Source organism: Polypterus senegalus, chromosome 11 (assembly GCF_016835505.1).
Source record: "Polypterus senegalus isolate Bchr_013 chromosome 11, ASM1683550v1, whole genome shotgun sequence".
NCBI classification, from domain to species: Eukaryota; Metazoa; Chordata; class Cladistia; order Polypteriformes; family Polypteridae; genus Polypterus; species Polypterus senegalus.
In genome coordinates, this window is record NC_053164.1 from 19,336,937 (window position 1) to 19,361,759 (window position 24,823).

The 24,823-nt window shown below is 43.0% G+C and overlaps 1 protein-coding gene across 1 annotated transcript in view; it reads right to left on the reverse strand.

The window, feature by feature from the left end:
• Positions 1–6,975: 6,975 nt before the first annotated feature.
• Positions 6,976–24,823, reverse strand: part of numbl (NUMB like endocytic adaptor protein) — a 185,156-nt gene continuing 167,308 nt past the window's right edge. The window contains exons 8-9 of the mRNA XM_039768123.1: positions 15,543–15,782; positions 6,976–11,211 (exon numbers count right to left, since the gene is read on the reverse strand). Of these exons, the coding sequence (XP_039624057.1) occupies positions 10,484–11,211; positions 15,543–15,782 (968 nt within the window). The 3' untranslated portion in view covers positions 6,976–10,483. The remainder of the gene's footprint in view (positions 11,212–15,542; positions 15,783–24,823) is intronic.

Consider the following 24,823-nt stretch of genomic DNA (forward strand, 5'->3'; position numbering starts at 1 on the left):
AGCAGTGAAGAGGAGCAGGACGACGATGATGACGACGCTGATGAAGAGGACAAAGTTAGGATGAAGAGGAAGAGGAGGAGGAGGAGCGCGGGAGATTTCAGAGGGGACTGCTGTGGAGAGAAGGTGTCAAGAAACAAGGAGACCACCAGGGGATTGTGGAGGCGTCGTCGTCGGCTCATCTTCACAGAGACAAAACACAAAAGTCCAGTGGTCAGCTTTTTTAATATTATATTATTTATTTAGCTTTGTACAATGTAATTATAATACAAATATGTAGGTTTAGATAAAAAATCTGTAAATAAAGATAGAAAATAAGTTCAACTGGCTTCATTATCACTACGCTACGGTTTACAATCAAGTTTATGAGGTAACTTAGTTTTTCCAATATTATATGCGTATCTTTATGTTTATACGTATGCCGTGTGTGTGTGAGTGTGTGTGAGTGTGAGTGAGTGTGTACTCCTGTATATCTATATGTCTACTGTATACCTGTGTGTGTGTGTAGACATATAAACTGGACGTGTGTGCACTCACACACACACACACACACACACAGGTAGAGTGGAGAGAGATATACAGGAGTACACACAACACACCTCAATAATGACAGGGCTGTATACTGGTTTAGGGCGGGGGGCGGCAGGGTGGTCTACACAGACATTCGCAGTTTTAAAGACAGCAGTGGAAGTGAAAATGAAAATCATGCAAAGTGGAGCCTTCATTTGGACTGGCGAGCAGAGTGGAGACCCCCCTCTCAGAGGCTATAAGATGAACTGTGGTGTATGTAGGGGAGGAGGCGGAGGAAGAGGAGGATTTGTCAGAGCCACAGAAACACGTCTTTCAGTTTGAGAAGAAGCAAAAACAACAACAGGAGAAGATTACAAAAACTTATTCATATTCCACCCTGGCTCCGGAAATCCTGAGAATGAAATGCCAAGGAGAAACTGGACAGGAGAGCAACGAGTACACTGGACTGGACCAGACTGGACTGGGCAGCTGTGGGGAGCCATGTGGGTCTAAGGTGCAGGCCTGCGCGGTGTGTGTAGACGATAAACCGGGCGAGGAGTGTCAGTATGTGATATGGTGTACTGCACACACACACACACACACACACACACACACACACACGTGTGAGAGTGTAGATCTACACCAGGGGTGTCCAACTCCAGTCCTAGTGGGCTGCAGGTTTTCATTCTAACCATCTTCTTAATTAGTGAGCCGTTTCTGCTGCTGATTAACGTGTTTTGCCTTCGTTTTAACTGACGTGTCTCAGACCCCAAACAACAATGAGACACAAAACAAGCCACCACATGACCAGCTAACCTGAAAATAAAGAAAGGTGAAGGTCTGCTCAGGGCACCAAAACATCTTGACGGAACAGAAAATCAACAGAATGAGCGCAGCAACAAGTCCTGATATTCAATAACGGGTTTAAATTAACAGCAAGAACTGGCTTCCCATTAAGGAACTGGTTGGAGTTTGATGTTCCATTTTAGTTGGTCATCTTTTGGCTCGTTTCACGTCTCATTGCTGTTTGGCTGCCATTTAATGAAGAAACAAATCAATTGAGAAGACTGAATCCTTAAAAACAGGGCTATTATAAAGAAGGGAAAAGGGGTTCATTAGCAGCGAAAACTGGGCACTGATTAGGAAAAGGGTGAGAATGAAAACCTAGGACTGGAGTTGGCACCCCTGATCTACACACTCAGACACACCAGCTGTGAAATCTAAGTAATCCCCAGAGACCCCCAGTATATTTAGCATCAACTCTTGCAATACGCCGTCTGTTGCTGTTTTCATTCCAATCGATGGCGCATTACAAAGAGTAGCGCGGCCTTTGTGAATCTCGTACAACAGACGGAGACGAAGCCCCAGACACTTTTAGTAAGGTGGACATACTGTGTACATCTAGCTGTCTATTTATTTTATATATACTGTATATACACACACAATATATACGCAGCATATAGATGAGGTCTATTTATGACATGGCATAGTATTTACACACACCTATACGTGCCTACTGTACATCCTCTCTTCATTTATGTCCTGCTGTTACTGTACTGTAAGTCGAGTTATTCTATTAGGAAGGTTTAGATGAGAAACGGCCATTCAGCTCAACATTTCGATCCACCAAATTCCTCCAAAGTAACATCACGCTGGCTTTTAAAGGTCCCCATTGTTTAGTTCACACTTACTGTATGTGGTGTGGTGCCTGTAAGGACGCGGAGTTCATATTCGCACAGCCACACCAGCACATGGCCTTTAAAAAGTACAGTACATAAAGAAACAGATCATCTCATATATAATGTGTCTGTCTGTCTGTCTGTCTGTCTGTCTTCATACACCTATTGTGCTGTGCAGGTCTCTCTTATATACACAGTACATTATGTGCAGCATATACTAATGTATATGTACATTAAATATGTCTGTCTGTGTGTGTGTGTGTATATATATACTGTACATATCTACACTGTGAGTGGAAAAAAAACACACCAAAATGTTTTTCATCACATCTTCAAGAATAGTCGGCTGATTTACTTAATGTTTGATACAAAGTGTATGTAATATGTTTTCCATCAACAGTTGTATTACTTACTCACATCAAACAAACAACATCGCTGCACTAGCTTATTGAACTTAAGTCTTCGTGTTTTAACATAAATAAAATGAGATTACCTTTTCATTCAAAGTTATCAACAAGATGAGGAACAGTAATTTTAATAAGTGTTTTATGACTTATTAAAGAAGTTGTTCGAAGTGCTTTCCCTTGGCACGGACACAAGCCCTCAGCCTTGGTCTCCACTGATCAATTGCCTTGTCAACAACACTCTGTTTCAGTTCAGCCCAGACAGAGATGAGGCGCCGCTTCAGGTCCTCGATGTCTCGTATTGGAGTCTGGTAGACGCGGTCTTGCATCAAACCCCAGATTCGATCGGCGACGGATTGAGGTCTGGTGAGTTTGCTGGCTCAAAGGTCTGGTCCAATTAAACCTGGAGTTTCACGACGTAGCAGCTCAACAGTGTCCCGTGCACGGTGTGCCGGGGCGTTGTCCTGCTGGAAGACAAAGAAGTCTCCTGACATGTGTCTGATTGCTGGCAACATGTTCTGTGTCAGCAGGACATCCCGGTAGTATGCACCATTGACTTTTACTCCGGGTTCAATGAAGAAAAGCTCTGTGCAGCCAAGTTTGGAGACTGCTCCTGATACCATAACTGAGCGGCTGAAGGTAGGGCGGATCCGCAGGAGGCGCTTGGCATCAGTATCTCGCTTCTTTGTTGTTGACGGTACGTACAGACGATCATTCTGGGCATTGATAGGTGGTGCCACCGTAAAAACCTTTTCATCTGTGAACCAGATGAAGCTGACGCTGTGCTCTGAAAACTTGTCCAGCAGCTGCTTGCATCGTTTCAAGCGCGACTCCTCGTTGGCTGTTGTTAACTGCTGTGCACGGCGCTTTTTCAAGCTCTTCAGCTTCAGGTCTTTATGGATTATCTCAACCACAGTTCTTTGGCTTATTCCGGTTTCTCTAGCTATCTGTCGAGTTGTTCTGTGAGTCTGTGGTGCGTCTTCTTGGCTTAGTACAAGATCGTTAACAGCTTCAATGTTTTCAAGTGTACGCACCGAGCGTGGTCGAACCACTGCCTGGTTGCCAGTCGACCGAATCTTTCATAGCAGCACATCGAGGCCGTTTTTGTTCCAACCTTTCTGTGGGAATTCTTTAATCAGTCGACGACTGCTGTAACCCTTTAGCAGAACCAAATTCTTAATAAAAATTCGGTCTTCTGTACTGAAACCCATTTTTATCTGCAAATTTAGCAAGGGTCAAACTTGTTTACAAACTTTATCGTCTGCGTTCGCCCGTATCCATGGCAACCAAATGTATAAATAAGTAAGATCTTATACTGCTTTGACACAAGTTTATACAATGTTCCAAATTTGATCAAAATCGGCCGACTATTGTTGAAGATGTGATGAAAAACATTTTGGTGTGTTTTTTCCCCATATATATATATATATATATATATATATATATATATATATATATATATACACACTCTATATATATATATATATATATATATATACACACACACATACAGCAGAGACATCCAAAACTACACAAACACAGTATTCACATATGCGCACACACGGACATTAAGCATCAACTCTCCTGGCGCCCCCCTGTGTGGATCGTGTTGGTTTCCCCCCTCGTTGTCTGTCAGGTCAGTGAGGACAACAATGGAAGTGACTGCTGCTGTACAAAGAGCTGCACGTGATGCACACAAGACAATCTGCAACAAGGATACTGGGGGACAAAAGTGTAACATGCGTGCGTGCGTGTGTGTGTGTGTGTGTAAATAGACATAGACCTAGCGCGTGTGTGTGCATTGTGTGTGTGCGCTCTGTGTGTGTGTGTGTGTGTGTGCGTACATAGACATAGACCTAGCGCTGAACACCAATACTCGTCCGTGTGTGTTCTCCTGCGTTGTACTCCTAATCATGGACAGTCGTTGTGTTCTCTACTGAAAGGCCACTCACTCGGTAGACACACAGATGGACAGACACACAGACGGACAGACACACAGACGGACCCCTTTAGCATCTTTTTCTGTTCCTTCTGAGCAGCCCGAACCCAATCCCCCTGACCCCGCCATGGAGCTCTTCTCTACACAGAGGAGACTTGAGGAAGACTCCTATGAAGAAGAAGTGCGTATTTCTCGGTCACTAGAAGAGCAGAGCAGGAGGACCCCCAGAGGACTCGTTCCTATCACCCTTCTCTCCAAGTCCTCCATTTTTCTCACCCACACCTATGCAGTCCAAGCACACACAGGGGGTCTTAAGGAGATGGTCCCTCATTCTCGGAGTACATCTGCTGTGCTCTGCACTTCCCGCTGATCGCCTGTGTTGTGTTACATTGGCTCAGTGCCATTGAGTGTGCCCACTGGTGCCATGTCTAGGGTTGGTTCCCGCTTTGTGGATTTACATTCTGCTGGCTGGCACGGCCTAAGGACCAGAGGCTGATAAACGAAGACTTGACTGTCTCAATGACGTGAATATTAAGGTAGAATTCTTTGAAGAACTTTTGACTTTCAGGAGGCGGCAGCCAGACGCTAAGAGTGGACGGTCCGAGTCTTTGCTACCAACGCACATTAAGGAGTAACCCGGTCCAGAGGGGCTGCCGGCACCTCCACAAACTACGAGGGGGTCCCTGTAGCTCAGCAGGCTGACTTGATCTTCTCTGGAAACATAGCATGGCACCTCGCCACTCATTCTGTGCATAAGGCGGTGGGTGAGCAGCAGGAAGCCTGGGCAGCACGTTGGCACAAGGAGCAGCTCTGGTGCGTCGCCACTCCAGGACGCCGGGCTTGAATTCCAAGTTGCCCACCATCTGAGGTTCTGTAGGTGATAAGCTGCTTCATCACTGTCGTCCTTCAGACTCATCCCTGCAGTAATTCTTTTTTCTTGGCACTTTCATTTTCCTTCAACTTTCCAAATGTCTCATGTAACACAAACACGTCAACATTCCAGAAGTCAGGGGGACCACAGAAACCATTAAGTGTGGCCCCTACCCCTGCACCATTCCAGTATCCCTCCTTTGACCTCGACTTCAACTGACGTTCCTCTTGTGCGGCTTTTCTGCTCTGAAATGAAGTGCCTGATGTGTCCGCGTGAGCAGACGTGTCGCTTTCCTCCGAGCCTCACGGGGGTCTTAATGGCTGGACTTTGGACAGCAGCCTTCTGGGACAGAAAAAAAAAAAGAGGAGGCCCACTTGAAATGGGCGACCCCTGTCATGACTGGGGGGCTCTTCACATTTGCGTAGAAGTTCTTTCTAAATTAATCAACCATATCTACCATCTCTCGGCCTGTCGGCCCTCTTCAGATCTTCAAGTGTGACACAATACTTGGATTAAGGCCTTCGTTTATTAACAATTAAGAGCGGTGGTCTGTCAGAAGAATTTCTCAGAAATCTGCTTGATGCAAGCAGCGGGTTATTGTTGGAAAGCGCCAGAGTGATCAAAGGAGCCCGGCCTTGGCATGAAATTCACTTGACACCACGTCAGTCGGCTTAGCTCTGACAGCAGGGACAACCCAAAGCTCTGTGGCCTGGAGAGACTTTAGGAAGATCGTTCTCATGGAGTGGGGGTCCTGCAACCTACTATGGGAGGGAGAACGTCTGGCGACTAAAAAAAAAAAGGCCCGACTCGGGGAGGTGTGCGGACACTTGAAGCTGACCGTTGGTGCGGACCCTCCAGCAATTCCAATCCTGGGCGACCGCCACGTGGCGTCTGTCTGTCTGTCTGTCTGCATTCCGCATATTCACATTGGCTTTCTTCCATTATTTCTGATTTTCTACCCCCTGGCCACTTAACTTAACCTTTGAGGGGATTGTTTCTTTAAAAAAAAAAAAAAGACATACTTTTGTTTGTTTAATAATTTTAGCTAGCTTTTCAAAAAATAAAGCCTTAATATTTTCTATCATTTTAAGGCTTTTTTTGAATTTATTTCTATGTTTTTACAATATGGTCAGGTAGGGTGGACCATCTCAGGTGTATGGGAAATGGCATCTGAGCCTGACTGATGAACAAGCCAGCTGTGGAGTGGGGGTTTGATAGAGGGTCTCATTACTATCACCATGGAAAGAAAAAGAGACACGGGGGGCGCGCCATGAAAATAGACGAAATCAGACCAGAGACATCTGTGGGGGGAAGAGGGCGAGGGAGGGAGGGAGGGAGGGGTGGCACCAAAGACCACACATTAATGGAGCCCTCTGGGACAGATAGGCAGACAGACAGGCAGACGTCTATAGAGGCCTCTGAGCAGGACACAGAAAGAGAGACAGGCAACTAACTACAGTAAAGACAGTAGATAGATAGATAGATAGATAGATAGATAGATAGATAGATAGATAGATAGATAGATAGATAGATAGATAGATAGATAGGAAGGGCACAATATGATTGATAGATAGATAAAGAAGGGCACAATATGATAGATAGATAGATAGATAGATAGATAGATAGATAGATAGATAGATAGATTTCCATGTCTTCTTCAGCAATTAGTGACTAATGGGAAGCACTTGTGAATAATGAAGTGAGCTACATGCCCGATCAATAAAGTAGCAGAATAGCCTCAACCCATTTAATCCAACTCAAGGTTCGGAGGCACAGCCTATGCCAGCAGCCATTGGGCACAAAGCGGGAACCGACCTAAGACGGGACACCAGTTCATCATGGGGGGCACACACACACATTCTCTCTTCTCCTAATTAAGTTATTTATGAAAAATTACCAACCTAAAAAGCACCATAAAGTTGGAAATGATCCTCATAACTTTGCTTTTAAAACACATCTGGATTTCAGTTGGTAATGTTGAATACAGCCAACCGGAGACTCCCCAGCCCCTCCCAAGCCCCACCCGGTCCTGAGTATGGAGACTTAAATAAAAGTGATTTTTAGCTAATATTTGGCATTAGGAGTTTAGTACAGCCTGTTAGCGTTGGCGTGTATCTCTTCAAGTCACAGTGCTAATAACAGTTCATTTTAACCCAGATGTGTTTTAAAGTGTATGTGACCACTAACCCAAAACATTATGGAGTGCTACAGAAACAAAGACGAAAATAACACAGCGCCCAACTCATTAACCTCAGAAGAACACGTCCCAGAATCCCACCAAAGCCCTAAAGGAACAGCACCTCCTCACCCCAACACACACCCACACACGACGTCATAAAACGGAAATGCTTGCAGTCCTTCCCTTTACCCTGAGCTTGTCACCTGCCAGTCCCCTTGAGGACTGTCTTGTCAGGTACATATTAAATGCCATGAGATGGTGCCCACCGTACAAAGGCACCGCATAAAACGCTTGCTCAAACAACACTGCTGACTTTTTTCTCTGAGACCTTGAAAATGTTGTGGTGAAAGGTGCTATATAAAAGAAGGCTTATACTGTAAATCAGTTTCTAAATCGTCTCTTATTGTAGTATAACTCTAATATTTTTGCAGTGAGAGGTACCACAAACATGGTTTTTCCTGAAAAGCGTAAAATAAAACTTTTGCTCCATTACCACCACTGACGTCTTACTCTTTGAAATATAAAGTGTTGCAGTGATAGGCGTCATCTAAAAATAGATGTAGAGTAAATTATAAAGTTTCAGGTTCAGTCCAAATCTCCAACTCCCCAGGTGCCCGCACTCACGCTGTAGAAATACAGAAATAACAGCTGTCTGTATGGCTCCATGGCACGGTGTTCACTGTGAAAGGCTCCCTATGAAAATGTGTACAGTAGATCACAAACGCGCAGGTTCAATCTCTGTCACTATGTGAACCTAAGCAAGTGGCTCCAGTTTTGACTTTTTGTGTTGCAGAGATATGAAAATCAGAAGGACGGCACCTGCAGGGTCTCATGGTTTGCTTTTCACATTAAGAATTGTGGCTCGCAGGTTCGGCCTCCACCGTGACCTGATGCTAATCAACCCGCTTACCCTCCAAGAGTTTAAAACTACAATATACTACGCTACATGTCAAGTGCCCTTGGATGATGAAAGGCACTATATACAATGTGTGTACTATACGTCACAAGGTCACCGGTCCACACACTACATGACCCTTAGCTGGTAACTTCACCAGGCAATACTCCCATTGTATAAACACTGAAACAAGTGTTGAGGGTACACTTGAAGTGGCTGGGGGCAGTGCTTACAAAAAATGGCGCCATGTACAGTAATATTGGTATTATAGAAGATTAATGCAAAGTGCTAAGTGACCTCAATGGGGAGTTTATTACATTGTCAGAACAAGGAAACAACGGACTTATTTGGGATGTGACTGCATAAAATAAGGTGTGTGGTATAAAATATTATGCCACCGGATTAGTCGTCAGCACTGACAGCTGTGTAGACACTGGGCAAGTCACTTGACCTGACACAACAGACACCTGGCATGGTATTCAATGTGAAAGGTGCTATATAAAATGACCAGGCCACAGCACTGGTTTCTTGTATGACCCTGAGTGAATCATCTGCCATGCCAGTGTGTAAATTGTGAAATCAATGACACACTTTGAGAATGGGATTTGTAAATTGTTTTGCATAAAAATGTCGGCAAAGGTAAACAAGCGAATGCAAAATTGGAGCACTGGGGGTATGGAGTCCAGTTTAAGCGGATTAAAAACAGATGACATGCAGAAATCTACTATTAAATATGACATATTTGTTGGTGGGGGTATAAAGACATAATCTCAGTATTCACTTACTTGTACCTTACCCTCCTGGGCATTTGTTTAGGGAAAAAAGCAAAATAAATGTAATTAAAAATAAAATACACCCACATATGAATACGTCCCCCCCATGTTAATCAAGCCAAGGCGCTATATGCATTAAGCTTGTGTGCAAGTCCTTGCAGAGGCTGAAGAAGATCGCCATGACCATGTGTGACTGAAGCTCAAGTGGACAGGTGACTTGGGTGCTGCAGGGTTGGATGTTAGTGAAGGTGCTGCCAGAAGAAACAAGGAGGAAGAGGAGGAGGAGGTGGTGGAAGAGATACGGTCGGTGGGTGAGGCTGGGGGTGTCAAGCCTCACCCACAATGAGAAACATGTGGAATCACCTGCAGGTATGTCTTCTGAGGATTCAATGGTGAGACATCACTTTGATGGAAAGAAAAATGTTCTTATAATAATAATTAATAGTCATAAGGTTGGGAATCTGCAGCTTGGCCTACTCATTTAGACTTGTTTTTCCCCCTTCTCAGAATGGGGTGAGTCGATAACAATAATAATAATAATAATAATAATAATAGACATAACTTTTTTTTCTTTTATAATCTGGTCATCTGGTCACAAAGGTTCATCATTTTGGTCTGTTAATTTGGACCCAACAGTGTAATCATTTGCTGCAGATGAAGATGGCTGGAAAGAACCAATCAGAGTATGAAAATGTGTTTACCTGCTTGATTCCTGCCTTGTACCTGATGCTGCCGGGCTAGGCTCCACCCCCGCAACCCTGTATTGGAACAGACGGGTTAGAAATAGGACTGGATAGATAGATGGCAACAAACAGAGATGATTTAAATAGATATTATATATAGTTTTAAAAAGGTGTCTGTCCAGTTTTCAAGACATAAAGTCAGGGAGACTTTGCCTCATAAAAGAAATCCAAATGGATTTTTCCATGCTGTGCCAAGGCCCCCTTGATGGGGCAAGTAGGCAGGATGCCTTTGGCAGACAAGAGATCGGCCTCCAGTGGGTGTCAGAGAAGGTCACAGGCTATGAAAGGAGTGCTGGACTTCTGCCGATTCCTGCAGCCCTGGGGTGAATGTTGGCTAACCCATAATCAACTCTGTACCATCTCTGTCTTTTTTTCACCCCATAAATGCAAAAAAAAAAACACAACAGTAACAGAAAATATAATAACGGATCACAAAAATGGCAGTTTGTTTTCTTTCCAATGTTGTTTTAGTGTATTTCCAATTCAATCCTTCCTAGAGCTCGATCTCAAAAGTCTTCTGCAGGTCATTATTGAAAGGGTTGGCTGCCCTCTGTTGTGATTTGGATTCCAGTGCTGCCCACTGTGCTTCAAACTGGTCGATCTCTTGAGAGCCACCACCGCCAACGGCCAGCTGCTTGAGGTTGGGAGGCCAAGCTGATCCATTACTGGTTGCATTGTGGCTATTTGAGGTAATCCCATTGACGAGCCCGGGGTTAGAAAACTGCAAACTGCTGGACGTTGTGACAGCGCCGGCACTGGCAGGAGTGAAGTTTTGAGGGAAATGTTGCCCCCCAGCCATCTTCCCTGCTCCAGAACTCTGTATCTGGGTTGCCGTACAGAAGACATTTGCCACCATCTGGGAAGGTGTTATGCCAACAATTGGTACACTGGCTGTGGGATAGGTCATGCTGTTGGCCAGAGCGGGCATGTAGGGCTGCATCTGAACGTAGGCAGGTTGCATGGGGGGTGGTGCAAACATACTAGTGGCTACAGGAGCGTTGTCAAAGGCCATCGGGAAGGGCTGCATGGCTGTCGGGATTGAGATAGGTGCTGCTGGCATGGCTGGCATGTTGGGCGGCACCTGAGATGCAGGCTGTTGCACTTTGACAGACTTTGCTACCTCCTCTAGCCAGCGCTCTGCCTCTGATGGTGTCCTCTTGTGTCCCATCTGGAAGGTGGGTGGTGACTGGGTGACTTGCTCCATGCCCCATCCAGCGGTGCCTAAAACAAAAGAGTGAATTGTGAATTACAAAAGGATGACACATGAATTATGGCTCCATATTGAACCTAGAAACAAGCTGAATATTGAAAAGTTCAAAACTAGTATTACTAGCATCTTGTTTTTAATGATGAGGGTATCAGGATTAAAGTCATGTTTTGATTGTTATACACCATTTTGCCTGTGGCCTTTTCACATGCATTGTTTCCTTTTTTTCTTATGACACTGTACATTGTTAATGCACTTTTGCACGTGCCCGCATTTGTTTCAATATGTGTGTCTGTTTACATGTGTTTTGCACTTTGAAAAATGTGTTTGGTCTCTGCGGGTCTGTGTAGGCCACAAAGCCTTCTTCTTGACGTTGGAGGCCAGGTCTGCTTTGCACTGGGATGAAGCCTTTCTTCAGTTTCATGGATTCATAACACCTTTCACATCCCAAAGGTATGCGAGTTAAGCTGATTTGCAACTCTACAGTGACCTACTGCTGCTGGATGAATGTGGGTGATGTGACACTTCCTGGCTCCCCTTTTGACATAGCTTCCAGGTAGAGGCAAGAACCAGTCAGAACAAATTTTAATTCTCCATAACTCTAAAATGGACAAAATCTCTCATCTCATCTTATCTTATTTCAACTTCTAAAAATGTATTTTCTTGATGAGGGTTGTGGTATGGTATATCAGAAAACTGACTTAGAAAACGATTGGATGGCTAACTCCAGCACACCGAGGATTCAAAAGCATGTAGAGTGTGAAGGGATGCTTGACCCACAAATGGTTGCCAGGGCAAGTCATGTGCATCAGGAAGTCCTACAACAATCCTCCATAAAGAAACATAATGGCAAAATGGTGGTGTCTATAAAATGTCAGTGTGCAGTTACAAGACCTTCTGAGAACAGCAGATCACATAAAATGTGGTGTCCCAGAATCAACAGCATAGCAGCAGGGAACAAGCTGACAAGACCGTAGAGAAAGTGGGAAGGCCACAGAGGCCACACCACCACTGGATACAGGTGGGATAGCAGTGTTGCATGTTACCCATTGAACGATGAGCTAATAACTGCTGATACAGTGATCCCTCGCTATATTGCGCTTCGACTTTCGCGGCTTCACTCCATCGCGGATTTTAAATGTAAGCATATCTAAATATATATCACGGATTTTTCGCCGGTTCCTGGATTTCTGCGGACAATGGGTCTTTTAATTTATGGTACATGCTTCCTCAGTTTGTTTGCCCAGTTGATTTCATACAAGGGACGCTATTGGCGGATGGCTTAGAAGCTACCCAATCAGAGCATGTATTACGTATTAAATAAAACTCCTCAATGATATATGATATGCTTCCCGCACGGTGCTTGATTGTTTGCTTTTCTCTGCCTCTCTCACTCACTCTGACATTCTCTCTGCCTAATGGAGGGGGTGTGAGCAGAGGGGCTGTTTGCCTAGAAGATACCGACACTCCTCTACAAAATGCTGCTTTATTGCGATGCTTCGGCATACTTAAAAGCCCAAAAGCACGTATTGATTTTTTGATTGTTTGCTTTTCTCACTCTCTCTATCTCTCTGACATTCTCTGCTCCTGATGGCGCTCGTTTGAAGAGAAGATACATTTGCATTCTTTTAATTGTGAGAAAGAACTGTCATCTCTGTCTTGTCATGGAGCACAGTTTAAACGTTTGACTAAAGGGTGTTATTTCATGTCTAGAGGGCTCTAATAATGTTAACAGTGTGGGAGAGTTTATAAGGGCTTAAAATATATAAAAATAACCATACAAACATATGGTTTCTACTTCGCGGATTTTCGTCTATCGCGGGGGGGTTCTGGAATGCAACCCCCGCGATCGAGGAGGGATTACTGTACACTAGACGGTCCTGTTTTTCAGAGAGTGATGAGGTATGTAGAACACATCACTGGATGTGCACGCTCTACCTTCAAAGACATCTATAATGATAAGGACATTTATAAGGAAATACAGTGATACCTTGAGATACAAGTTTAATTTGTTCCATGACCGAGCTCTTAAGTCAAAATGCTCTTATCTCAAATCAATTTTCCCCATTGAATGAATTGAAATGCCATTAATCCGTTCCGGAACCCCAAAAAACACTGCAATTTTTTTTTTACATGTTTTTAAATAAGAAAAATGTACTTATAAATAACGAATAATGTATAAAAACACAATACAATAGAATGTACTACAATAAACTGGTTTTATTAAGTACAGTATAATGTACAGCTTTTACCTTGGAGATCAGACGAGTTGACGATGCTGACGGAGGTGGTGGAGAAAGGCTGAACTGAATAACTGAATGTTATTCACTGATTTTTGCCCTTTTCACCGCACGTTCCTTACTTTCATCTGCAAGGGTTTTCGATAAAAACCTGTCCAATGAGGTCTGTTTCATCCTCGCTTTCAGAATGTTTCTAAAATGCGTTAGGCATGTGTCATTAAATAGCGCCGCTGCACGATCAGATGTAATTTTTTCAGGGTGTTTATTTTCAATAAAGTCAATTGTTAGGCATGTGTCATTAAATAGCGCCGCTGCGCGATCAGTTGTAATTTTTTCAGAGTTTCTTTTCAATAAAGTCAATTGTTAGGCATGTGTCATTAAATAGCGCTGCGCGATCAGTTGTAATTTTTTCAGAGTTTCTTTTCAATAAAGTCAATTGTTAGGCATGTGTCATTAAATAGCGCCGCTGCGCGATCAGTTGTAATTTTTTCAGAGTTTCTTTTCAATAAAGTCAATTGTTAGGCATGTGTCATTAAATAGCGTCGCTGCGCGATCAGTTGTAATTTTTTCAGGGTGTTTATTTTCTTTAATATTCAAAACTTTTTTCACAAATTGCAAACACTTCCTTTATCTCACTTTATGAGGTAACCTCCTCCGCGATACCGATCTCCTATATGCGTATGTTGCCGCGTCTGTAGTTCCGCGCAACTCTTCCGTCATCAGTTCCGCGGAATGTGCGGCGACAAGCACTTTGATGGTTCGCATTTCGAAATTTGGCTCGTAACTCAAGGCAAAAAATCAACTTAGTGACGGCTCGTATCTCAAAAAACTCGTATGTTGGGGCACTCGTATCTCAAGGTACTGCTGTATGTAGTTGGAGGAGGTTATGATTTGATGACTTTGGACAAAATGTTAATATTTTTTGCTTCAAATATATTTTTTCTCTGGCAATATTATGGTTTCTTGAAAGATTTATCCATCAGGGAATATTAATACATGTGTGTTTTATAGTAATAGTTTAACTATAATTAAACAGAACTGTATCATCATTACTTTTCAAGTTTGTTGCATTATCATGATAGTTTCCTGAATATATGTACATCTGCCAGTCTAGTGGTTAGCCACATTCCCAGCTGCTAGCAGGTAATTCAGGATGGTCTGCTAAAACTAAAAACGGCCAGTGTCCACACTGTGGTCCAGCAGATCATTTCTGGATAAAGTGACAAAAACAACAGAGGGATGTTGTGAAGACCCAATCCTTTAGAGCATAGTAAGGTTTAGGGGTGCAGAAACCGAAGAGACCACTAGCGGGACCCCAACCTTAGCGTCCTTTTACCAAAAGAAAATCTTTTGCAACCTAAAATGGAAACGTCCTTATGTCAGTAATCTCATGAACCCTGGAGTCAGAGAAACACTTGCTGGAGGTAAGAAGACTGGCAGGGGCGGGTAAGGTATGAGAAGAGATTACTTTGGCATCAGACTTGGATTCTGAGCAAGTGGGTGACCGACCAACATGAGGGAGAGGCAAGCAGCAGACAGACGGGCCTGTGGTTTTGGGGGGCAACATGAATTTTTATTTATTTTTTTTAACAATGTTCTCATTAGGCAATATTCTCAAAATGCAAAGGTGCCATTTTGGGATATTTGTAGCTCTAGACACATAACTCCAGGGTATGGAGTCAGAGTGCTGTCTGATGTCACACTAGTCGTGTTGTTGGAGTGGATGGGATTACATGACAGGATCAAAGGATAAATGGTATCCTGGAAGCTGAATGGCAGCTTTCTTGTGGGGCTAGCAGACCAATGTCTCTATTCCTCATCAGGAAACCTGCCTGGTCCAGTCGCCCTCATAAACAAACTTAGACAAGTAACAAATAAACAGAATGGGGTTAAGCTTCCTTTGAACCTGCCACAATGAGGCTTTAATACACACGACATGAGGCATCAAAAGGATGAAGGGGCAGCAAATACATAAAAATCCACATATGATCGGCCCCTCTCACACAGTAACACCAAGTAATCCGCTAAGGATGCCCACATTTCCAATGTAAGCTATCCTCACACTACCATGTGAAGCCTACGCCTGGCTCCTCTTTGTTTCTTACCTTGGTTGTGTCCTGAAGGGCGAGGAAGAGCTGGTGAAACTCCAGGAGCAGGTGGGAGAGCAGGATGGAGAGCAGGTGAAGCTCCAGGAGGCGGTGGAATAGCTGGTGGGGGTAAACCATTGCTGGTGGCAGATTTGGCAAAGGAATCCTCGGATGGTTTGGTGAAGGAACTGTTGATCTGGTAGCAGAGGGCATTAATGCTGTCTGCTTCAGTGGCTGGGACAGACTCCATTTCGGGCACTGAAGGAAAAGTGAAAACAAACAAATATAAGAGTGAGTACGGTGGGTTGCTGACATTAGTTCTGATGATGGTAAGTGGATAATGAAGTACTCTGGCTCTGTTGGCTATGATTGTTCCATTTCAATGTGGTAAGGTAGCACACCAGTTACAGCTCGTGACTCAAACGACAAATGGATCTGGGTTCAAATGGTAACCTGATTATTGGCTGTGTGAGATTTTCATTCTCTCCTTATGTTTGTGCTGTTCTTTCTTTAGGTATTCACTTTACTCCCAAATTTATGGTTAGGGTGACCCTAAAATGGCCCTGTGTAAGTGAAACTGAGCCCTGTGATAGACTGGCATTCCATTCAGTGCTGGTTCCGGCTTAATGTCTTATACTGCTGGGAGAGGCTCAAACATTCCATGACAGCTGAACTGGATTAAGTGGGCATGAGAATATCATACACTTTTTTCATTTAATGATATTTTAATATACAGGGTGGGCCATTTATATAGATACACCTTAATAAAATGGGAATGGTTGGTGATATTAACTTCCTGTTTGTGGCACATTAGTATATGTGAGGGGGAAAACTTTTCAAGACGGGTGGTGACCATGGTGGCCATTTTGAAGACGGCCATTTTGGATCCAACTTTTGTTTTTTCAATAGGAAGAGGGTCATGTGACACATCAAACTTATTGGGAATTTCACAAGAAAAACAATGGTGTACTTGGTTTTAACGTAACTTTATTCCTTCATGAGTTATTTACAAGTTTCTCTTTGTTTACAGCCATTGACATGTCGCAGAGGTTAACACGTGAGGAGCGGATAGAAATTGTGTTGATGTCTGGTGAACGCAGTAACCGGGTCATTGCAGCAGATTTCAATGCAAGACACCCTACGAGACCACCCATCTCCCATGCTACAGTTAGCAAACTGCTTGCTAAGTTTCGTGAAACTGGTTCAGTGTTGGATTTGCCAAAATGTGGCCCCACCCTGTATAATGAGGTAGCAAACAGGCAAATATTTAGAATTCCTCAATGTATTGTAGCGACCCGTGGTTGAGTCTTAAAGTTTTCAGAGCCGAACTCAGCCGTGCACTTCCTCCAAGCTGGTCGGCCAGCGCAATGCCAGCGCCATGCACGCAGCTGTACCTAGCTCATTAAGCCAGCGAGCACTCGTGTCCCATACACCGCATGACTCCGAGTGTCTCGGCAATCATTGCTTAGATGAAATCTTTGCAATACACAGCTCTGTCCTGTTGTATCTCTTTATTAGAGCAGATAGTCAGAAAACAAAGCTCAATCACATTGCAAAGCCATTGCCAAGGTCATTAACGAAGCCACCTTTCTCATTGATGGTAACTATTTACAATTTAACAACCCCGGACGGCAATAACCAAACCCACCCTACCAGTTGAGCACAAACACATACAACAATTACAACAGGAACAATAATTCGATTGCCTTGCTAATTTAACACAACAGTAAACTTTACATAAATTACCCACAATGCATCATGCCACCAGCGCTGGCTGCCGGGTCACTACAGTATAAAGTTATACTTGAATATATGAAGTCACAGCGCATCACTTTTTCCACATTTTGTTATGTTACAGCCTTATTCCAAAATGGATTAAATTCATTTTTTTCCACAGAATTCTACACACAACACCCCATAATGACAACGTGAAAAAGTTTTACTTGAGATTTTTGCAAATTTATTAAAAATAAAAACACTGAGAAAGCACATGTACATAAGTATTCACAGCCTTTGCCATGAAGCTCCAAATTGAGCTCAGGTGCATCCTGTTTCCCTGATCATCCTTGAGATGTTTCTGCAGCTTAATTGGAGTCCACCTGTGGTAAATTCAGTTGACTGGACATGATTTGGAAAGGCACACACCTGTCTATAGAAGGTCCCACAGTTGACAGTTCATGTCAGAGCACAAACCAAGCATGAAGTCAAAGGAATTGTCTGTAGACCTCTGAGACAGGATTGTCTCGAGGCACAAATCTGAGGAAGGTTACAGAAACATTTCTGCTGCTTTGAAGGTCCCAATCAGAACAATGGCCTCCATCATCCATAAGTGGAAGAAGTTCGAAACCACCAGGACTCTTCCAAGAGCTGGCCGACCATCTAAACTGAGCGATCGGGGGAGAAGGGCCTTAGTCAGGGAGGTGACCAAGAACCCAATGGTCACTCTGTCAGAACTCCAGAGGCCCTCTGTGGAGAGAGGAGAACCTTCCAGAAGGACAACCATGTCTGCAGCAATCCACCAATCAGGTCTGTATGGTAGAGTGGCCAGACGGAAACCATTTCTTAGTAAAAGGCACATGGCAGCCCATCTGGAGTTTTCCAAAAGGCACCTGAAGGACTCTCAGACCATGAGAAACAAAATTCTCTGGTCTGATGAGACAAAGATGAACTCTTTGGTGTGAATGCCAGGCGTCACGTTTGGAGGAAACCAGGCACCGCTCATCACCAGGCCAATACCATCCCTACAGTGAAGCATGGTGGTGGCAGCATCATGCTGTGGGGATGTTTTTCAGTGGCAGGAACTGGGAGACTAGTCAGGTTAAAGGGAAAGATGACTGCAGCAATGTACAGAGACATCCTGGATGAAAACCAAAAAGACTTGAGGCTGGAATTGAGTATTGAGCAAAGGCTGTGAATACTTATGTACATGTGATTTCTCAGTTTTCTTTATTTTGAATAAATTTGCAAAAACCTCAAGTAAACTTATTTCACGTTGTCATTATGGGGTGTTGTGTGTAGAATTCTGAGGAAGAAAATGAATTTAATCCATTTTGGAATAAGGCTGTAACATAAAATGTGGAAAAAGTGATACACTGTGAATATTTTACGGATGCACTGTATATACATAAGATATAATGTACATTTTGAATGCATCAAATAACTGTCTGAATATAATAAGTAAATTCTGGCATACATTTACAGCTGACTCAAGCTTACACCGTGACTCAGACTGAGACTGAATTGGCAGTCCATTAGACAGACCCCTTTCAAAAAGAAGTACAAAATTGCATTGAGCATATCATGGGAAGTGGAAAAAAAAAGTTTGCTGAAAAAATTTTCAAATTATTAAATTGAAATATTATTTTTATAATGTGTTAAATTATTGGGATGAGTTTACCACTTATTTAACTTCTGCAAAGCAGGGTCATCTTTTGTGAATGAGAGAGAACACCTCACTTACCTCTAACGTAGAGACACCACTCGTTCTTTTGCTTTGAGGACAATTGGCTAATGGATTTAAATACTTTGTACTTCACCATCTTGCACAGCACATACTGTATGTGAACAGTCACTTCTTTTAATGCAACTTACATTCACTATGCTATTAAAGTCTAGCTCAGTAACTTCCATCTCCCACTGAGGCCGATGGCTGATTTATTTAAATGTGGTTCATATTTCCAAATCATTTCTCTTTCTATGGTGGACTACTGTGAGTTCTGAAGTGATTCTTCTCCACATTTATCTCTTTTTCTACATGTCACTAGCTTTTGTCTGCATGTCTGTGATGGTTTTGGCTGACTTTAGTTCGGATGGGACGAAAACGTACTCAGCAGTAAGTGCATATAATGGGAGTCTTGACTGCTCTCGTAACCATGACAGGCTGGAAAGAACTCATCCTGCTAGGATACGGCTGGAGTGAGGCTCCGCTCTGCCATCCTGCTCTGCTCTGAGTCACACGAGGGAGCAGTGCACGGCAAGGACGGTATTTCCAGTAAACTGCACAATCAGAGCAGAAGACAGCCAACTTAGGCTTACGGCAAGCACTTATGTGGGAAGGTCATTTTGAAAGGCTTACCACCTTAAAATGAACATCAGCTGACCGACTGCACAATGGAAGCAGCCAACCAACACTAAGAGGCTGAATAAAGGAGACTTTAGAACAGTGAGGCACAATTTGTGGAGATCTTTAAAGAAACAGAAAACTGAGTATAGAAGTCAAACAGCTTCTGTTTATAAACTAGATAGATAGATAGATAGATAGATAGATAGATAGATAGATAGATAGATAGATAGATAGATAGATATGAAAGGCACTATATGATAGATAGATAGATAGATAGATAGATAGATAGATAGATAGATACTGTATACAGTATATATTTATATATATATGAAAATATACTTTATAAATCACACATAGATAGATGGGGAGGAAATACACTATATAATAGATAGGAAGTGTCAAACATGCACAAGTAGGGGACATCCTCTGGATACTTATATGGAACGTAATTCACCTCCTGACCAGATCACCATCATCACTAACTTCTTGTCCCTTTTTGGCCACAGAATGAAGAACAATCAGCCAGAAGAACATTGACATCATTGTGTCTGACATCATGAAGCTTGTGCCTCTTCCAAACTGAATATAAAAATGATGGCACCCAAAAGTCTCAAACTGGGTGAAAAGGACTCTTACTCCAGGAGCAATTAATCTTAAGAAAGATTGGATCTATTAACCTCCTTGTCAATGTATTTACTGTTTGTTTCCATTTAATTTAATAGGTATGCCAATTAAATTGGGTTCACCAGGTTGATACTCCAACCTGTATCTTGTCTACGCAGTTTCTCTTTCAATAGATAAATATATAGGGAGGAAAGGTGGTATGTAACTGAAAGATAGATAGAAAAGACAATATATAAGAGACAGACAGAACTGGATTAAGAAGTCTATTTCCCAGCAGGAATTCCTCTTGAATGAGAGTCTGGCCAAGAGCCAGTGTTAAAATAAAAACTACAGAGTTGGCAGCCCTTCAACTAGATGTGTTCACACACAGTTCCTAAAAAATGCCAAAGCAGGGATTCATCTAGCCTTGTATTTTAAATCTCTACCCACGTGTTGGCCATAAAAAGACAAAATGAAAGAAACGCAGCAAGCATTATGGTCAGTTGCCAAGAGTTCCTGATGAAGTTTCTAAACGTCTCCGAGTTTCTGGGCAGTATGGCACCCGGCTCTGGCTGACTGCCGTGAAAAATAGTCAAGATGTAGACGCCTAAAAGAGGGCAGGGCAGGATGGAAAGGTGCATGTAATCGGTGATAAAATGATCAAGGTCATATTGGAGTGTTGAGGAGGCACATGTGCCAAAGATGAGTCAAACGTACAGACTGCCTGCTTTACTATAGTGTCCATGTGACCGTTACAAAGCTAATGTCAAGTTCAACGTGAGTGCACAATACCCATTAATATACTGACAAAAACATTCAGATCTTGAATGGCCAAACAAATGACAAACGAGGACTCTGTTTCATCCACCCACCTATACAAATTTGATCCCTTTTTCTTTTAATTTTTTTTCTTTAATGGTGGGCTAAGGCTCCATCAAGGTCATTTTTTGTTAAAAAAGGCACAACCAAAGAAACAAATTTCTTAGTCAGTATTTCACAACTGCCATGCTAGTTTATTTTTCCACAACAAGTAATCTTCTGCTTGGTTTAACCAGACGTTGCTTGCTCAGCATTAAGTCAAACATCCGGAACTAAACAGCAGAACTGAGCAACCAAATGCTGTCCAGAATCCTACTGAGATCACTCAGAGCCCAAGTAATTGTGAAGTTGCCAACATGCCAGGATCCAAGAGGTGCCCGGGAATTCTGTCTGCCCATCCCCCTAATTGTGGTTATTAAAGCTGTCCACGCAGTGTTTGGCATCAAGCCCTACTTTATCAAAGTGAAGGGAAGACGATGACAAGTGAAATGTACCTTCATTCCCTAGGCCCTACTGTATATATAACATGGAAATGACAAAGGAATGGAGCTGTAAGTTATAAATTTGTGGGTTCAAACCCCAGAAATAATGTCCACTGTAACACTGAGTTGGTCACATAACATGCCAGCACTCCAAAAGAACAAAAATGAAACAGTTGTATCTGTACTAATAAAAGGCAAAGCCCTCACTCACTGACTCATCACTAATTCTCCAACTTCCCGTGTAGGTAGAAGGCTGAAATTTGGCAGGCTCATTCCTTACAGCTTACTTACAAAAGTTAAGCAGGTTTCATTTCGAAATTCTACACTTAACAGTCATTACGGTCGACAACGTCCGCCATGTTGAACTTTCTTATTTATGGCCCCATCTTCACGAAGTTTGGTAGGCGGCTAACCGAAACCAATGTACGTACTTATTTCGGTGGTATGATGCCACTGTCGACCGCCATATTGAACTTTCCAACGCTCTTTGTTACCTATGGGCCCATCTTCAAGAAATTTGATATGTGGGTTCCCAACGCTAACTGAATCCTACTTACGTACATATATACGTCTATAGCCTGCAGCTCGGTCACCGTGTGAGGCGCCGTTGGGTCCCCCATCCTAACGCCTCCCACGTTGTTGGCTGCTTGCCTATATAAGGCCGTCCGTCGCTCCGGTCTCTACATTCCCTTCCTTGCTTCGCCACGGGATTCACGTCTCCCTGCTGATAACTACAGACTTTTTATTTAATCCACGGCTTCTCTGCTGTTTTATTGTTCGTTTATTATGATTATAGTTATTGTGTAGATATTTTAGACTTACTTTACATTGTTCAGATACCCATTTCCTTTATCGTTCCAGCCGTAAACCTATTAACATGTCTATCGAGGTGATCATCATCGATCAAAGAACTGTCACTTACCGAGTGGTTTCCATGCCCAGAGATGGCACCTGCCTTTTCCATTCTCTTTGTTACATATTGCACGGCCATAACAGGCTCAATCTTGATATCTGGAGGAACATTGTGTCTTATGTATTGAATGACTGGGACAGGTTCAAGGTGTGGACAGATGACGGTACAGGAGATAATTATACTACACAGGAGTACTATAAGAGTGAAATGCTTAAGCCCTTCACCTATGGATCTGCATGTGAGTTGATGGCTGCCGCTGAATTGTTCTGTTGTAAACTTTCAAGTGTACGAAATGGCCAAATATTTTACACCTTTCGACAACCGCCAATGCCTCTTAAACATCTTAGACTCACAGGTAACGATTTCAGTAGTGGACACTTTGATGTTTATGAATGTTTAAACTCTCTAAAGCTGGATGTGAAGTTATCGATGAAACCGGTTGTGTGCTTACAACACTTGACAGATGCCGAATGTCTCTTCAACACAACTCCTACAAATACTGTCGTAATTGAAACAAACCATGAAACTCAAACCGATTATGACAGCAGCAATCCAAGCTGTGAGATTTGAGACAAGATTACTGTTCACATGGCCAACTGTACGTTACATGCTCAAGAGTAAGCTCAGCGCACAGCTTGGTCATATTACAACCGGAGAGCCTAACTCACAATGCGGTGTACAAAGAGATCCTTAACAAATAATTATTGGTATATTTTCCCTCAGTTTAAAAAGGTTTAATTTTCTTCTTAATAAAAATTTTAAGGCAGTACTTTGCCGCTGCGAAGCGCGGGTATTTTGTTAGTTGTCTCATCATTATAAATTGAAAAGCATTTGCTGCTTATCCCACTGGTGCAATAGCATGCAGCAACAATAAAGTGCAAAAACATCACAGACAAAAATTAGTCAACAAAGCAATGGCAATAAAAAATAAATATACAAACAAAGAAACAACAAAACCATGAGTTAGGTAAAATGTCTAAGCAGATGTCATATTATGCAACTTCTAGTCTAGATAAGGGAAGAGTGGTGGCTCCGAGGTTAAAGATCTGAACTGGCAATCAGAAGGTTGTCGTTTCAAGTCCCATAAATGCCAGAAGTAACTCTACTCCACTGGGTACTCGAGTAAGGCCCTTAACCTGCAATTGTTCTGTTCTGGGTATGACGTTCATCTGCATCCAGCTCTGCAAGCAGACCCTCCAATTTACAGGGAAAACTTAGGGGTTGGTAGCAGAATTGGCCCTCCAGCCACCATAAAAGCCTCACATTGTTCCATTCCATCTGAACTGGACACAGACATCAAGTATCATGCCCAAGTGGTAAGAACTAGTGTGGTGCTGAGGTGTCACCCATCACATGCCCGCACTCGGGTCCTAATCTGGGATCTGGAGGTGGTTTGTCATGTGGTGGGTGCTGCAACATGCATGCTCCTCATCTCCCTCTCTAGTCGTGGGGTATGTCAGACTTACAAACTGCTATCGTTCATCTTGCTGCCAGAACATGTCACCTTAAATGATCGTATATTGCTGGGCATGTCCAATTTTGCAACTGTATGATGACTTTCCAGTGCTGTCGTGATTGTCTCTTTTTCTGATAAAAATAGCATTCTGCCTGATGGAGCAGCACGTTAAAAGGTTTGGGGAGTTCAGCCACAATCTCTGGCCCTATTTTTCTTTTTTCATTCTGTTGTAGTACTTAAATATGAGACATCAGACAGTCTCTTCTGTTTGTGTGGTCCAAATCACCACATTTCTTATTCCTCGTTGCTGCTTTAATTGCATTATACTTCCGGGTCAGCATTCATTATCTGCTTCCACACACATAAAAGCCACCCCTTCGACTAAACAAAAAATTCAACCTGCTTGGATAAAACCCAAGATCCAGGCCTTTAATGGCCCTTTGGGCACAGCTGTCAGCAGTGTGTCTGTCTGCGGAGAGATTGTCGACTGCATTGAGAGGTTTACTTACCTTGTCAGTGACATTCACGTCTCTGGTGACTCTTCCTATGACGTCAGTAGACAGATTGGGAGGGCAGACGGGTGGTCATGAGATCGCTGGAAAGGGGTGTGTGGCGCTCCCGATATCTATGCAAAAGGACAAAGGTCCAGGTCTTTAGAGTCCTGGATCTTCCTGTCTTGCTATATGGTTGTGAGACATGGACACTATCCAGTGACCTGAGATGAAGACTGGACTCCTTTGGTACTGCGTCTCTTCAGAGAATCCTTGGGTACTGCTGGTTTGACTCTGTGTCAAATGATCGGTTGCTCATTGAGTCCCAAATGAGGCACATTACCAGCATTGTGAGGGAGCGTCAGTTACAGCACTAAAGTCATGTGGCGTGATTCCCAGATGGTATCATCATTGCTGAGATACTGAGAGGCTGGACCAGGCCAAGGGTACGCCCACATAATACCTGCCTGCA